The 17,798-nt window shown below is 41.1% G+C and overlaps 1 protein-coding gene and 1 long non-coding RNA gene across 2 annotated transcripts in view; one reads left to right on the top strand and one right to left on the bottom strand.

Moving 5' to 3' along the window:
* Positions 1–6,242, bottom strand: part of LOC129508903 (myosin regulatory light polypeptide 9) — an 11,627-nt gene extending 5,385 nt beyond the window's left edge. The window contains exons 1-2 of the mRNA XM_055324178.1: positions 6,088–6,242; positions 47–245 (exon numbers count right to left, since the gene is read on the bottom strand). Coding sequence (XP_055180153.1) covers positions 47–230 — 184 coding nt within the window. The 5' untranslated portion in view covers positions 231–245; positions 6,088–6,242. The remainder of the gene's footprint in view (positions 1–46; positions 246–6,087) is intronic.
* Positions 6,243–8,445: 2,203 nt separating this feature from the next.
* LOC129508585 (uncharacterized) lies at positions 8,446–17,165 on the top strand. The gene is made up of 3 exons (XR_008664200.1): positions 8,446–9,077; positions 10,584–10,653; positions 15,518–17,165. It is a non-coding gene; the product is annotated as an uncharacterized LOC129508585 (long non-coding RNA).
* The last annotated feature ends 633 nt before the right edge of the window (positions 17,166–17,798 follow it).

Genomic DNA, 17,798 nt, shown 5'->3' with positions numbered 1-17,798 from the left:
CAATACAGAAATTCCATTTAGCTTTAATATTAAAACTGATCATTACCTAGGGAGGCAAGCATATCATGCAAATCTTCCTTGTCAATGAAACCATCTCTGTTCTGATCAATCATGTTGAAGGCCTCTTTGAACTCCTGAATCTGTGACTGGTCAAACATGGCAAATACATTGGATGTTGCGCGCTGGGGGCGCTTCTTGGTGGTCTTGGTCTTTGCCCTTTTGCTTGACATGGTGGCGGTTAAATCCTAATTAGGAAGGGGGGAAAAAAAAGCAAATTGAATCAAACTTCTTAACTTATCTGAGCTACTTAGAAATGGAACTAAAAACTACTCACCATAGTAGTATCACTTGACAAAAAAAAAATCTCATTCAACTAATCAATACTATTATTTATAAAACCAAACTACAAAGAGAAAAAACCAGACTCATGCTTTGAGTTCACTCATCCTTAGCAGTTGTGTCACCTAATCAACAGTCCATCACTAACTTCAAATTCCAAACTAAAACCAACATAAATTCAAAGCTCAGAGTGTATCAACAAGATTGGATGCCCCCCATGCTGGCTGGATAGCCAGACAAGGTACTGGTAACCAAATCTACTGGTTTAATAACAATAAAGAAAACAAGAAACAAACAAAAAAAAAATGTAGGTACCCTGGGATACAGTCCTATACTTCAGTGCTATTGGTAGTACTGGGGAATACTAATTCAATCTTCAACAAGTCTACCCTGCAGCTTCAGCCTAAACTAGCTGTCCTCATTCTAAGGTGGACAGAAAGCAGGAAGACTCATTGATGGAATGAGGAGGTCTTCATGTTCTAATCTCCACTGTCAAATAGCATTCTTCCACTTGCAACTAACCATTTTTATTATACCCTCACTTCTGGAATCAAAGTAGTTTAAGAAACATATTTGTTGAACAACTAACTGAAGAGTATAAAAAACTACAAATTCACCTCTGATTTTTTACTTCCACTCTATCCAAACCAATTTCTTGCACAGATCCAAGCTAAATCACCTGAGGTGACTGAGTGCTCTATAGACAAAAATCATATATAGGACAACAGTTCTTAAAGTTATTTTTAAGTTTTAGCAAACATTTTAAGAGCTATAGAAATTACCTTGCTCTCTAATAATCTAAATTTATCCCCGTAAAATTTAAGATAAAAGTAAAAAGAATGCTTAATACCTAAAATGAAAAGGCAATTTAACTTTCAAAACTCAATCTCTAAAAAGAATATAAAAATTTGTTTGGAGTTAAAAACCCCATAGTCATCAGACAATAAAATTTTACCGTACCATCCTTCAGAGCTGAAGTGGCGATGGTAGTCTGCAAAATCTCTAACCAGCAAGACTAGGTCACTGTATTGAGTTATATTCTTCCAAGCAGGCCTAAAATAGGCACTACTGATTTCACTCTCTGACCAGGGTAACAATTTTAAAGCTTACGTTCTGAAAACAACATTTAGCTATGATGTAGCAAAACACTATGCCCTTGCTCTAAAAATAAATCTGTGGACTGCAAAGAATGAAGCACTACCTAGATCTCAGCACTGCAAAGTGACCTTAGAATACAATGCTTCCTATGAGCTTAAAGTTATTTCTTACATTCTTCTCTTGATTAGACCACATCACCCAGACTAAATTCAATTATAGAAATAATTAGAAAAGCTCTGCCTCAGATTTTTTTTTAAAGCTAAATTGCTCTCAGATTTTAGTAGGAAATTCCACAAAGGAGAGTCACAAATTCCAGGCCATCCAATATAGCACTTGGTGATACACTGGAATGTGCTGTTGGTAAGATATACCCTACACAACACACAAGTTATGATATACACTCCTCCCCAATTTCCAAGTTTCCTTTAATCATAATTTGGGAGGCTGCCTGTCATAACTTATCTGCACCATTCTTGAATTTATATTTTCATTTTTGCAACATCTTTTGGGGGCAGTAAATACCATTATTACCTAAACTAGAGCTGAAAAAAAAAAAAAACCTAAATAGTGCTGTAATTTTCCTCTCTATTCTGAGTGTACTTTTATTTATTTTATTTATTCATGAGAGATACAGAGAGGCAGAGACCCAGGCAGAGGGAGAAGCAGGCTCCCCGAGAGAAGCCCCATGTGGAACTCAATCCCAGGACCCCAGGATCATGACCCGAGCCAAAGGCAGACGCTCAACCCCTGAGCGACCCAGGTGTCCCCTAAATGTACTTATATTTAAAAAAATTGTTTTAATTTTTAATTCCCCCCCAAACGTCTTTTTAAAAACTACAAAGAGATATAGTGTATATTATTCCTTCATCTCTTAACTGTACTCAAGGACTTAGGGTGAGTGGCTGAGACCCAGTGAGTGGCACATATTTACCATTACACCTCTCATTAATATTTTAGGCATGCATGTGTTTGCAAACCAAAGTATGTCTTTAAAAATAGTCTGTTTTGTTTGACAACACTGTCTTCCCCTCATGAGGCAGGAATGTCAGTTATTTTAAGAACAAAGAAACTGATGAGAATTATAGGTCAAATAGTTGACACATTTTTAAATCTATAAAACCTCGTATTAATTTGGTAGGAGTCCTCTAGGTACCTTTTAAAAACAGTTTGAGCTATAAAGTTTTATACATACATTTGAATTTTAAAGTATTTGCCATTAGTTCTTCTTTTAATCATGCATTATTTAAATCTGTATTCCTTGTAAAATAGTTTCTAAAAGTTATAAAGGTTTTTTTTTTTTTTGGTCAGCACTGACAGTGGTCTCACATAGAGCTTTTCTTTAACTCAATCAATAATCATCAATCATTAATATGATCAGTTAATTACATCGAATGTCACTAGTGTTAAATACTACTCAAAAATTAAGAAATGTGGGATGCCTGGGTGGCTCAGCGGTTGAGCACTGCCTTCAGCTTGGGTCGTGGTCCTGGAGTCCTGGGATCGAGCCCCATTATCAACCTCCTTGCAGGGAGCCTGCTTTACCCTCTGCCTATGTCTCTGCCTCTCTCATGAATAAATAAAATCTTAAAAAAAAAAAGTAAGACAAGAATTCTATCTTCAAGAAGTTTAACATATAGGTAGGGAAGCAACTATGAAGAAATGAGTGGTTAAACTTATGAAATGAGTCATAGTTTTCATCCCTGAAGTAGTAGGACTCTCAAGTTAAAACATGTGTGACAAAAAAAAAAAAAAAAAAAAACATGTGTGACAATAATGAAAAATAAAGGTGGTACATGATTATAAAATACTGTGAGGTGAGAAAAGATCTTTGTTTCTAAAATAGAGAACGTGGGGGAAGACCTTGAAAAACCCTGTATCATATAGCAGCTAGAAGATAACCTTAGAATTAAGATATTCAGATGTTAGTTTTAATTCTAACAAATTAAGGTAGTTAATTCTACCAAAAACTAGTAGTATAATGTTAGGCAAGTTAGTACCCAGCCCTTTACTTTTTCAAGGAGGTTATGTTTTTGTTTATGAGTTTATCTCCCACCAGAGACCAGGAGCCTTCCAGCAATAGGCAGTTCAGCTTCACAGTAAGTTGGTCTAAAATAAGTAAAGTGTGGTTTACTTTTTCCTACCAAACTCAAAGTATGGGTGGAATAAATGATGTAGACGGAACCAAATCAGGGACAGTGCTATGATCCCAAAGAACAGATCACTTACGATACTGTCATTGTCCTCTTTGCTATGATTCTAGTTTGTTACCCACTTTTACTTTCCTCAAACAAGTAAGACTGTAACTCTCCTCATGTAACAAGCCTTCAGCAAATGCACAACTCTCATAGAAGTTTAGAAAGCTAGAGTAAAAAGCATTGAAAATATTTCATGCATCAATATAAATATTCTTTATGTAGTATGGGAAGACATAGGCATCTAAGATTTTCAAGTTATGAGGACTCTCACTCATTCTAAGTTAGAGCCCCGAGTCTATTTTTCAAGTACTTAATGAAAGATCCTTGGTGTGAAGGCATTATTTGTTGTATAAAACTTTAGAGCAGGGAAACATGCAGAGCAAGCGTTTGTGAAATATGAAAGGATTTCAGGTGCACAAGAAAGTGAACGAAAACACCATCAGTGGTGATCAAGAAGATTCAGTTTTCAGATCTAGAGGAGTATAACTTTGTTTTAAATCAGGGGAAGTAAGTGTTGGTAGCAATGAATTTGTGTGTGTTTTAGTTGACCAAATAGGAAGAGACTCGATTCAGGATTATGACCAAAGGCAGGCTACAAATCATGTAAGGAAGATGTTACACTAGATTAATTGGTAGAAGAAAAATAAAGATCCTTAAAGAGATTTGTCCCGTACATCAAAGGGTAACCAGAAGAGTTTTCAGCCTCTCTAGATTCTATGGTTTCATTCATAAAATAGGATCAATCCATACATACAAATAGTACATTAAATTGCTCTAGGACAAATCCTAGAATGTAACACTTATTTATTTTTTTTTAAAAGATTTTATTTACTTATTCATGAGAGACAGAGAGTGGCAGAGACATAGGCAGATGGAGAAGCAGGCTCCAAGCAGGGAGCCTGATGTGGGACTCCATCCAGGGTCTCCAGGATCATGCCCTGGGCTGAAGGAGGTGCTAAACCGCTGAGCCACCCGGGCTGCCCTAGAATCTAACATTTATAAAGTGGTAATAAATGTAAAATAATCTAGAGATTTTTTTTTTTCCTACAGAAATGACACTCAAACTGATAGTAAATAAGGAAATATGACATATTCTTTAAGGAAAAACTTCCATCTTAGAAAACAATTCCTAGTGGGGTTGCCTGGGTGGCTCAGTCAGTTAAATGTCTGACTCTTGATTTCAGCTCAGGTTTCAATTTCAGGGTCTTGAGTTCAAGCCCCTCCATGGATTCCACGCTGTGCCTGGAGCCTACTTAAAAGAAAAAAAGAAAACACTTCGTAGTGTGACAGCATGTAGTATCCGTACCAAATCTCCTGTTTCATTTAATCAATGTACTTTATCCTCAAGCTAAGCATATGTGATTTTTTGGTGCCAGCCAGTTTTTTTAAAAATACATTTTCAGTTTGGTGCCTCCTTTTCAAATGAACCAAGTCTTCATTTTCTATGCAAGCTTCCGGTTGGAGGTAGGATTAGATCTCTGACTGCCACACCCAAAGAGTTCTTAGCACTTGACAAAGGCAATTAATTGTCAGGGCTCACTGACCGTCGCATCAAGCCTCACTGTTGAAAATGGAAAAGTTTTATCAAAGTCTTCCAGTAGTAAACAAATAGTAGTAACTTTAAGAAATACTCATCCTTCACTTTGATATATAAAGCATTTTGCATTTAAGTTATAAAATCTCAACTGAACCCCTACTTCTGTTCCAAAGTTCTGTTAAGAAATGGTATACTCTTTCATACACCCACTCACCGACTTTAAAAGGAAATATTAAATAAATAAATAAATAAATAAAAGGAAATATTTTGGAAAAATGACCCGACCCAAAGTCTCCACCCAAAAGGAACATGGTGGTGTATTTTGGAGTTTCCTCAAGGTGCGCGATCTACACCCTCAACCCTGCTTTGACAAATATCACTTTTAAAAAAGTTCTGATTATAGAAGCGGATGCTGAGCTGAGAAAATTGCTAATTTGAGTTGGTTATTCCTACTAAACGTAGCTACACAGCTGCAACAACAGCTGCAGCATATGGGGGGTGAGGGGGGGTGGACGCTGGGCTTCGGATTTTGCGCAAACTCTCCTGAATCGGGCAAGTTTACGTTAGAAACTAAACATAGTGCAGGAGTCAGCGCGGCGGGGCTCGGGTTTCACCGGCCCGGCTGCTCGCGAAGATCGCGGCGCCAGCCAGCTAAGTCCTACTCCCCGAGCTCCAAGTTTGGGCAGAGGGACAAGGTTCGCGCCTCGGTACTTCCGGGCGTGGCCTCCGATCCGGGAGCTGGAGCTGGCCCCTGGGCTCGCAACCCGGGAACCCGCCAGGACACCTGCCCAGGTGCGCTCCCGCCGCCGGGGGCCGCCGGGGGCCGCCGGGGGCCGCCGCCGCCCCCCGCCCCCACACGCCCCGCGGAGACGCGTCCCCGGGGCGGGCCTCACGCGCCGGACGGCAAGCGCCACTCACCCTGCACAGCCGCGAGAATCGGAGCGCTTCGGTGACCCCCTCGCTGCCCTGGCTGCGGCCACCAAGTCCCCTCTACTCCCGGAGCCCCTAAAGCCAGCACTTCCGGCCTCCGCTCAGCAGGCCGGAAGGAAGCCCAGTCACCATTGTCGGCCGACGGAGCGGGCCTGGCTTAGTAGAGAGGCGACGGGCGGGGGGAGCCGCCAGTGTGCTTGGGGGGTGCAAGTTTGAACGAGTGCACGGGAAGGGGTATAAAGCGGGCGACTCGGAATCGACAAGAGTGTGTAATGGTCCGTTCGTGTAATGGTTGGGCTGAGTTTCCGTCTCTTTATACCTCCTCTTTCAACGTAAAGCTTCTCTTCCCCCCCTTTCCCGTTGGAAAATGGGTGAGCCCGTCCCGTCGGTCGGCCTCCCCGCACATTCCAGGGCACGGCCAGGGGCGGGGCCCGCTAGCCCAAGTCCTTGTAGGGACATCGCGGAGAGGGCTGCGCGGCCCACGTGACCCGCCCCCACGCCGCTCCCGGGTGCGGGCCGGGGCAGCCGGCGGAGGTGCGCCTGCGCGCGGGGCTCCCCCACCCCTCCCCCCTTCCCTTGCCCCCCGCCCCCGCCCCGCCCCGCCCCCGCCCATCCCGAGTCTGCGGCTCTCCCAGTGAGACCTTGGGGCCCGAGGTTTTATCTGTGCGTACTGCACGGTCGGCTTGAAGAGTCCCAGCCCTTCCACCCTGGAGCAGAACTTCGGAAGTCTTCGGGGCCCTCAGCCAAGCGGCCACTATCTTCTTGGCCCAGACGGGCTTCATGAGGTCACGAATGATGGAAGACTTCCTCCCTCTTCAGAAACGTCTGTGGGTATTTTTCCCACCGGAGAGAGCTCCGATTAACAAGGAGAGACTGGATTTGACTAGGAGGGAAGACAGGCGGCCAGCGAGACCTAGCTAAATCTTGCCCCGACCTCTCAGTGTGATGCAGACTTGGTGAGAATAGGAGTAAAAAAGTCGTGCCCGTTTTTCTCTCAGCTCTCTCTTTTCCTTGGACAGATTTTTTTTAGAATTTTATTTATTTATTCATTCCTGAGAGAGACAGGCAGAGACACAGGCAGAGGGAGAAGCAGGCTCCGCGCAGGGAGCCCGATGTGGGACTCGATCCCGGGTCTCCAGGGTCACGCCCTGGGCGGAAGGCAGGAGCCTAACTGCTAAGCCACCCAGGCGTCCCTCCTTGGGCAGCTTCTAACCAGGATCTTGTTAAAGGAAAGACCTCCCCCTAGTTCTGTCCAAAGCCTGGTGAGAAAGACTGTGGTGCTGGTCACCTCAGCTCCTTTGATCTCAACTATGAAAGGAGTGAGTTGGGTCTGATAACGCCCAGGCCATCCCAGCACTGAGCAGGTTCAGTGCCTAGTTTGGCTCGTGGCCAGAAGTTCTCTGACCTTGGGGGTGGCCCTGTGTTCCTTGCCTCTCACTTGAGTTACTCTGCCGAAAAAGAAGGTAAAACCTCTAGAATAACATATTCTGAATATTAATAAACCGGAGTTTGAGGACCTCAGGAACATTTTATCTGTTAACCAACAGCATATCCCAACGGTAAACATTGAAGTAAAAACCACTGAAAAATAAATAACTGCCCTAATTGCATAGAGTGAGTGACAGGAAGATGTTTGGTTTCCTAAAGTTTTGATAATAAGAATCACTTGGGGTACTGGTTAAAAACACAAAATACTGGTTCCTTATCTCCAACCTAATGGTTCAGAATCTTCTAGGGCACGTGAAGCCCTCTGTTTAGCTGGGGTCCTGAGTAACTCTGACCACATGGGGACATAGAACTAGACAGCTTAGGGCTTAAGACGCAGGGATAGGGCCAGCTCTGGCTGGCTTAGTGGTGGGGACTGCAGTTTGGTTTTGAAGTTTGGCTTGGGCAGCACTGTGAGCACCCTGCAGTGCACTCATACCTCCACAGAGGGGTGGCCTGCCACCACGGAGCGAGGAGCGAGCGCTGGAGCCTTCTAGCGGCTGTCCTTTTCTTTAACCCTTTTCTTTAAATGGGTAGTTTAGTCTTCTTCTCAGCTCAAAAGGAAGCAGTAGCGTTCTCTTCAATAGTGTCAGATAATTGCCTTGTCTTCTTTCCTTCCACTCAGTCAACAGGTGTTACACAGCAACTGCATTTCTAAGCACTGTGGTGGGATTGGTGGTTTATGCTTTTTTGAACTAGGACATAGTTGCTACCTCTGGGATGGAGGGAGATGCAGTAGAAAGGGTTGCAAAGGCACAGGGAGTGTTAGGGAACGGTTATAAAACAGATCATTACAGTGACAATTAGGTAAGGCCTTTAGGGAAACGAGAGGAATAAGCCCATCTGGGGATTTGTGGAAGATGGCCCCTAGAGGACTATGGAAGAGCTGATTCTAAAAGTCAGTGGGGAAGGGCACCTCTGCAGAGCATGTGACTCTTGATCTGGGATTATGAGTTCAAGCCCCACATTGGGCATAGAGCTTACTTTAAAAAATAAATAAAATAAAATAAAATTAGGGCAGCCCGGGTGGCTCAGCGGTTTAGCGCCACCTGCAGCCCAGGGATCCAGTCGAACGTCAGGCTTCCTGCATGGAGCCTGTTTCTCCCTCTGCCTGTGTCTCTCATGAATAACGAAATAAATATCTTAAAAAAAAATAAATTGAAAAAATTAAGAGTTAAAAAGAAAGTCAGTGGGAAAAGAGAGAAGAGATTCCAAGCAAATGGAGGAACATGCTTGATTGAGGGTGATCAGAAGAACTTGGTGATTGAAGATGAACAGGTATTGTGTGGTCAGTGTGCATTCATTTATTCATTCCGTAAGTGACTCTGGGTATACAAAACTTAGCAAGCCAGTGTGGAAAATAAAAATCTTGATGAAGTGTTTTTCAAACTTCCATCTAATGTATTGTATTAATGATTGGACCCACTGCCAAAGACCTACGACTCCATGGTGTCTCTATTCTTCTGAACCCCACAAGAGATCTTGGCTCTCAGGTAACAATCTCCTTTTTACCTTGTAACTAGAAGTTTAGAGACTTGGGTTCTACTTCATATTCTTCCTTTAGCCTACTAAGTAACACTGAGAACTGGTCCCTCAGCTGATCTGAGCCCCAATTTTCTGATTTGTAAAATGGGCATAACATCTGTCCTGCCTACTTTATAGAGTTTTCTGTAAGGGGTGCCTGGGTGGCTCAGTCAGTTAAAAACGTCTGCCTTCGACTTGGGTCATGATCTCAGGGTCCTGGGATCGGGCCCAACGTTGGGCTCCCTGCTTGGTGGAGAGCCTACTTCTCTTTTGCTCTGCCCCTTCCGCCCACTCATGTTCTCTTTCTAAATAAAAATAATAAATAAATAAAAATAAATAAATAAATAATAATAAATAAAATCTTTAAAAAACCCTGTAAGAAATTCATATCACTAAGCAATACTTGAGTATCTGTGATGTTTTCTAAGATTTCTATTCTATTTCAATTTTATGTCATTTATCTTTTAAAAATGTTCCTTAAGACCCACTACATGTGGGGATCCCTGGGTGGCGCAGCGGTTTGGCACCTGCCTTTGGCCCAGGGCGCGATCCTGGAGACCCGGGATCGAGTCCCACGTCGGGCTCCCGGTGTATGGAGCCTGCTTCTCCCTCTGCCTGTGTCTCTGCCTCTCTCTCTCTCTGTGACTGTCATAAAAAAAAAAAAAAAAAAAAAAGACCCACTACATGTGAGTTTATGATCCACTAATATAGAGTGGATATATATTATCCACTAATAATCCTCTCAACCAGGAGTAACTTTTTCCCTTGAGGGAATATTTGGCAATGCTTGGAGACATTTTTGATTTTCACAACAAGGGAGCTGCCAATGGCATCTTGAGCATAGAGTCCAGGAATAGTGCTAAACATTCCATAGTGTACAGGATAGCGCCCTACAAACAGAGCATTATTCGGCCCACAATGTCAGTAGTGCTGAGGTTGAGAAAACTGAGTATATAGTATTTGATTCTTGTGCGGTACTATAATTATTAAAAGGATACTATTGCTCTTGCCTGAAAGTGAGGTGTTTTTGTGAGACCAGAAGAATCTAAAAGGAGAAAGAAAAGGAGCTCCCATTAGTACATACCTACTATATACTAGGTATTTTTACCTAAGTATTTTTATCATTTAGTTTTTACAACAACTCTGTGAGGTAGGTATTATTACTTCCATTTCACAAATAGAAAACTAAGCTCAACTACTGTAATGACTTGCCCATGTTACCAAAAGGGTAATAAAAGAACCAGGATCATAACTCATGTCTCTGCTTGTCCAAGGGTAGGACAGAAGGGAGGACAGGGGCCAGTGTTTCTTATTCATGTATCCCTAACTGCTAGGATAGTGCCTAATTGTCCATGAGCGCCAGTAAACATTTGGTAACTGGTTATTTGTTCAAATGCACGTAGCTGATAAATGGCCTAACCCAAAGCCCACTTTTTTTTTTTTTTTAATAACAATTCTGTGCTCTCTGGTTCCAGAAGGGAAACTCCTTACCCAAACAACAGGAAGCATGGTTGAATTAATCTTTGGTATTTCCTGCCAAAGCAGGTAATTTCCTAGTGATCACTTGCAATTTTTATTGCATGTAAGAAACTTTTGAATGGTGAAAGACATGTCTTACATTCTGGTTTTGCTTACATAAATGGAATTCTAATCCTTTCTACACAAACTAGGATGTAACAAATTAGCATTAATCCAGGAAAACAGTAGGAGGAGCTCCATTCTTTTAAATGAAGTTAGGGCCTTTAAATTAATCTGCATAGAAATGAGTTTTAAAAGCTCTAAAACTACAAATAAGTGTATTAAAAGGGTATAGAAAGTTCTACATGAAAAATTCATTTAAAAATTAATTATAGTCATTTTTAAATTCAGGAATGATGTACAAGATAAAAGAAATAATGTAGAATTAAGAAAATTGGGGGTGTGTGGCACATCTGGGTGACTCAATCTAAATGACTGACTCTTGGTTTAGGCTCAGGTCATCATCTTGTGGTCCTGGGATGGGGCCATCCTGCTCAAGGATTCACTCTATCCCTCTCCCTTTGCTCCCTCCTCCCCTGCTTGCATGCACACTTCCTCTATCTCTCAAATAAATCTTATTAAAAAAAAAAAGAGTATTTGGGGAAGTTATTACTTCTATACTAATAAGTTTGAAAAAAAAGATAAATGCTTAGGAAAATTAAAATACTAAACAAGATTCAAGAAAAGAGAATATGAATAAACCATACCAACAGAATAAATAAGAATTTTCTAAAAAATTACCTGATCTTGGTAATTAATTAAAGAAATACTGCTCCAATGATTTTTTTTTTTTAAGATTTTATTTATTTATTCCTGAGAGACACACAGAGAGATTGAGAGGCAGAGACACAGTCAGAGGGAGAAGCAGGCTCCAGGATCTCCAGGATCATGCCTGGGCTGAAGGCGGCACTAAACTGCTGAGCCACTTGGGCCACCCCTGCTCCAATGATTAAAAGACAAATATTAGTTCCTAAACTGTTTTGAAATGCATAGCCTCATGATACTAAAAATGATTTATTAATGAATGAATGTAGTGACCAAACTACATTTGCTGAGTTAATCTTGTGAGGCAGATTTTTTTTTTTTTAATACTCCCAAATAAGACCAACACCTAAAGGAAAATTATGGTTTAGGCTTATTTCAGCCAAATCTTTAGTTTTCTTATCTAGAAATGGGCATAATGATAGCATCTACTTTAGTCATTCATTGGTGTGCATTAGGTGAGATAGTCCTTGTAAATTTCTCAGAGAGACATCAACTTTAGTTGTGTTAAGCATCTGTCCCCGTATGTTGTCCTCTCCCTTTCCTTCTGTTAAATGGGGGAAGTCCCCTCCTTGCTCCTGTGGAAACCAGTTCCTCCATTCGCTAAGTCATGTCACTCCAATGATTCTACCTTCTCCTGCATCACCAAGTTTTCTGTTTCTTTTTTATTAGTTTATTTCCATCAACAGGTCTGCAGTAATGTAGCCTATATGTAGCAGAGTCTTGGCTCCCCAAAGACATCCACATCCAAATCCAAAGAACCTGTGAATATCTTTACAATACAAAGGGGAATTAAAGTTACAGATGAAATTAAGATTACTAATGATCTGACCTTAAAATAGGGAGAGTTTCTCGTGTTATCCCAGAGGGCCCCGTATAATCACAGGTGGCCTTAAAAGTAGAAGAGCAAGGCAGAATAAGGCAGTCAGAGGGGGATGTGACTGGGGAAGAATGGTCAGAATGATGCAATGTTGCTGGTTTTTAAAGTGGAGGAAGGGGGCCGTGAGCCAAGGAATGTGAGTGACCTCATGGCTAGAAAAGCAAGAAAACAGATTCTCCCCTAGAGCCTTTGAAAAGAACATAGTCTTGCTGACACCTTCATTTTTAGCCCAGTGAGATCCGAGTTGAAATTTTAACTGATAGAAGTGTAAGATAACTAAATTATGTTGTTTTAAACCACTAGATTTGTGGTAATTTGTTACACAAGCAATAGAAAATTAATATATTACAAACAACAACAAAGAACCCTCTTCCTGGTGCACTTTCCTCCTCCAGTTATCATTTTTTTGTTGCCCTTTCTAAAACTCCTTAAGAGTCACATGTACTCGCTGGCTCCAATTCTCTCAAGTCTTCTGTCATAAGGCCTTTTCCCCCAACCAGTTCATTGACCGTGTGCTTGCTTATCAAGGTCACCACTGGTGTTGTCATCCATTTCATTAAGGCCAATTCTCAGTCTTCAAACAGATTTGACAGGGTGACCACTTCCTCATTTTTGAAACACTTTCTTCTCTCCCTTCTAGGATGCCTCACTCTCCTGGTTTTCCTGGTTCCTTATGGCACATTCCTTATGGCTACTTTTCAGATTCCTTTGCCAATTTCTCCTCATTTCCCCAATCCCTCAGAGTTGTTCAGGATTCAGTGTTTGTCTCTCTTCTTTTTCTGTTAACACTTCTTCCTTAGCTGATCTCATCCATTTTCATGGCTTAAAATAGTACTGAGACACTGATTACTCTCAAGTATGTATCTTGGCCAAGACCCCTGCTCAGACTCCAGACTCATGATATAGTCACTTGATATCTCCTGAAGGAGGTTTGCTAGGCCTCTAAACCTTCAGATTTCCCAAACTGATCTTCTGACCTTACCTATCAAATCTGCTCTTCCTTACATCTTCTCCATCTAGGTTAATGGCATTCCATCCTTTAAGTTGCTCAGGCCAAAAGCCTTTGACTCATCTTTGCCACCTCTTTCTCTTTCCTGACCCTCATCCACCCTCTCAGTCAAACCACCTCCAAGGTCTAGAACAGTAGTTAGCCAAACCTATTGGTTAAGTCCTTCAAGACATATCAATCTGACCATGTCCACAGCCCCTACCACTACTATCCTAGTATAAAATATCAAGCCTTCTCACTGGTCTCCTTACTTTCAATGTTCCTTTAAATTCTAGTCTCCACAGCCACAGAGTAATCCTTCTAAAATAGAAATTAGATCGTGTTATTGTTCTACTCAACACCATCCAATGGTGTCTCACCTCAGAATGAAAGCCAAATGCTTTACAGTGGCCTATAAGCTCCCAAAAGATCAGACTTGAGGAACTTTTCACCAGTTGCTCAAACATCTTGATTAGGCTGTTTCTTGAAGAAGGTATTTTCCCTCTTCAACACCTTTAGATTGGCTGATCCTTTTGGTTTCAGTGATCTTTCTTCTAATGTTTTTATTGCTTTCTCCCCCACCTCTCTTGAGTCTTCACTCAAATATCACCATCTCAGTAATGCCTGCTCTGGTCATTTAAGATTTCCTTGTTCATCTTCCACCTCCAGCATTCTCCTCTCTTGCTTTATTTTTTCCACTGCATTTATTACCTCTGACATATGATATACTTCACTTACTTTTTTACTGCTTACTTTTCATCCCAAGTTCTATGAATACAAGGCTTGGGGATTGTTTTGTTTACTCTAGTATCCCAAAGACCCAGAACAGTAATTAACACATTATAGGCACTCAACAAATAAAAATACATATTGAATGAATGAAGAACTAGAAGGTGGCAAAAATATGAGGCCTAATGGGTAAGCAGTTTCTGAAGGTCAGTGGAATGCCACTGATCTGTCTTACATACAGGATTAATATGAGTATTAATGAGTAATTAGTATTTTTTAAAATCCCCCTGATAATAGTATAGAGGATTAATAGAAGGTGAGCCTGGGAGAAGAAGGAATCAGGATTTCTGACAGATGGTAATGCCAATCACTGAGATAAGGAATATAGAAGAGAAATAACTGGAAGAGTGGGTATGGTGATGGTAGGAAATGACCATTATAGTTTTGGACATTTTGAGGTAGTAGGTTAGAAGACAGTACTGAAGCTTTCACCAAGATGCAGCACAAAGAGACAAAAAGTAAAAATATGAAAGTGCTGTCAGGGATGCCCAGGTGGCTCAGCGATTGAGCATCTGCCTTTGGCTCAGGGTGATCCCGGAGTCCTGTGATTGAGTCCCACGTGGGGCTTCCTGCATGGAGCCTGCTTCTCCCTCTGCCTGTGTCTCTGCCTCTCTCTCTCTGTATCTCTCATGAATAAATAATAAAATCTTAAAAAAAAAAAGCTGTCAAAAGTCATGAAGGATATATTGAGGTTCTGTTGTATATTTAATAGGAAATCCAAAACAAGATATAAATGACAATGATTGAAATGGTATTAAAAGAGATAATGAGGGGTGCCTGGGTGGCTCAGTTGGTTAGGCATCTGCCTTTGGCTCAGGCCATGATCGTGGGCTCCTAAGATGGAGCCTAACATGGGGCTCCCTGCTCGGTGGGAAGCCTGCTTCTCCCTCCCCCTGCTTCTGTTTGCTCACTTTTTTTTTCTCTCTCTCTGTCAAATAAGTAAATAAAATCTTTAAAAAAAAAAAAACCCAAAGAATTCTGTATGCTGGTTTTTCTAGTCTTTCAGGTCTAGTGATTTATCTCCTTATGTCTTCTAATTCTTAATGTGCAACATCAAGTAGAGGATCACAAAATTGATCTCATGATTGTATAGCACATTCTGAATAGGTTTTCTGACAACTGATGCTCGCAGCCTTTGGGACATCTGCCAAAATTCTGGGATAACCTGAACTTCATACTTAACATCCTATTACACTGAAAAATATTAAATCACTTTGGACTGTTCTCTGCTTTTTCAAGAGGAACTTGAAGCTTAGAGAGGTTAATAAGACCTGCTCAGGGTCATACTGTGGGAAAGAGAAGGGTCAGGAATCTAACTCAGGTCAGAATGACTTCAAAGCCTGAACTTTCAGCCTCTATACTATATTGATTGGTGAAGCATGCTAATTATTGACAAAAATGATAGTATTAATAATTTGGAGTGGGAATATTTGCCCAAAATGTTGACTAATTTTTTTTTTTTTTTTTTCCAGGAAAAGAGACTCTATGGTCTCTTGCAGACTTTCCAGAAAGGGTTAATTGCACTGAAATCGGTGCCTCAGGGCCATATCTATTTTGCCAGCCACCTATATGACAGCTTTTGATTCTGAGTTCTTCTTTCTCCTGAAGGAATAATGGTACATGAAAGTAATTTCTATCAGCAGTTTCAATTTTGTATAACTTGTCCATATGTAACAACGAACACCTCCTTCTGCATTACCCTGTGGAGGGCCAATTCAGGAAAGCATTAAAGCACTGGTCTGGCAGCACTACCCAATAATCCCTGAAAGACCAAAGAACCTGAAGTTAAAGGGACTTTTTTAAGATCCGTATTCTTTAGTGTCTTACTTTGTGCTACATAATTTATTACTTGCTTCAGTTCAGGAAGAAGAGCCATGATATGAATTACATACACTTCCCAAGGATGCCACTTTCTGTTTTTATTCCTATTACCTTTCACAGTCCTGGGCATGTCATATGTGCCCAATTAAACCTAAGTTAAAACTGTAAACCTTATTCAAGAACTTTGAGGCAAAGTTAGTAGAAAACAATAAAGGCAACTTAGGAAGTGGTTGAATGATGAAAATAGTCCTGTGTTGAAACGCAACCAGGTGTATGTTATCGGACTTCTGTGTGGCCTGCTAGGTCCAGAATGAAAATTTTCTCGGTACACAGGAGTTATGGTGGCTGGATAACAGTTACACGAAATTTATTTCATTTAAGTATACAAGAACAATTGTGTGTGTGTGTGTGTGTGTGTGTACTAACATTAGCTCCTTTGCCTAATGTAAAAATCCTTTACATGACTTAAAACATTACAAATATCACAACGGAATAAAATTCCAGACCTCCAAAGCAGATAGTATTAGGTTTAAAAATAGAAAAATTGGCCAAGGAATGAAAAATAAATATATATTTTTTAAATTTTTAAAAATTATTTATTTATGATAGTCATACAGAGAGAGAGAGAGGCAGAGACAAGGCAGAGACATAGGCAGAGGGAGAAGCAGGCTCCATGCACCGGGAGCCCAACGTGGGACTCGATCCCCGGTCTCCAGGATCGCACCCTGGGCCAAAGGCAGGCGCCAAACCGCTGCGCCACCCAGGGATCCCGGAATGAAAAATATTAATAGAAATAGACTGAAGACCATAGGGCTTTCAGCGCATGACTTCCTAAGTGTAATAAACAATGGTGAAAGAACTATTTATAAAATGTAGTTGAAAAAGAATATTAAAACTGAGAAAAATAAACTTGGATTAAGTTCTTATAGTATAAACCACAATAAATTGCAGGTGAGTTCCAGTTAAGCATAAAGCATAATGAGTTGAATGAAATAGAATTGTATAAGTATCTTAACTGGAAAGAAGAGTATTTGTTTTAACAAATTGTTTAGCAATCCAATCATGAAATGGGCAAAGGACATGAAGAGAAATCTCACAGAGGAAGACATAGACATGGCCAACATGCACATGAGAAAATGCTCTGCATCACTTGCCATCAGGGAAATACAAATCAAAACCACAATGAGATACCACCTCACACCAGTGAGAATGGGGAAAATTAACAAGGCAGGAAACAACAAATGTTGGAGAGGATGCGGAGAAAAGGGAACCCTCTTACACTGTTGGTGGGAATGTGAACTGGTGCAGCCACTCTGGAAAACTGTGTGGAGGTTCCTCAAAGAATTAAAAATAGACCTGCCCTACGACCCAGCAATTGCACTGTTAGGGATTTACCCCAAAGATTCAGATGCAATGAAACGTCGGGACACCTGCACCCGATGTTTCTAGCAGCCATGTCCACAATAGCCAAACTGTGGAAGGAGCCTCGGTGTCCATCGAAAGATGAATGGATAAAGAAGATGTGGTTTATGTATACAATGGAATATTACTCAGCCATTAGAAACGACAAATACCCACCATTTGCTTCAACGTGAATGGAACTGGAGGGTATTATGCTGAGTGAAGTAAGTCAATCGGAGAAGGACAAACAGTGTATGTTCTCATTCATTTGGGGAATATGAATAATAGTGAAAGGGAATATAAGGGAAGGGAGAAGAAATGTGTGGGAAATATCAGAAAGGGAGACAGAACATAAAGGCTCCTAACTCTGGGAAACGAACTAAGGGTGGTGGAAGGAGAGGAGGGCGGGGGGTGGGGGTGAATGGGTGACGGGCACTGAGGGGGACACTTGACAGGATGAGCACTGGGTGTTATTCTGTATGTTGGTAAATTGAACACCAATAAAAATTAATTTATTAAAAAAACATAAAT

Source organism: Nyctereutes procyonoides, unplaced genomic scaffold (assembly GCF_905146905.1).
Source record: "Nyctereutes procyonoides isolate TBG_1078 unplaced genomic scaffold, NYPRO_anot_genome, whole genome shotgun sequence".
Lineage (NCBI taxonomy): Eukaryota > Metazoa > Chordata > Mammalia > Carnivora > Canidae > Nyctereutes > Nyctereutes procyonoides.
Note: the sequence above shows the minus strand (reverse complement) of the source record. Positions and strands in the feature narration are given on the sequence as shown.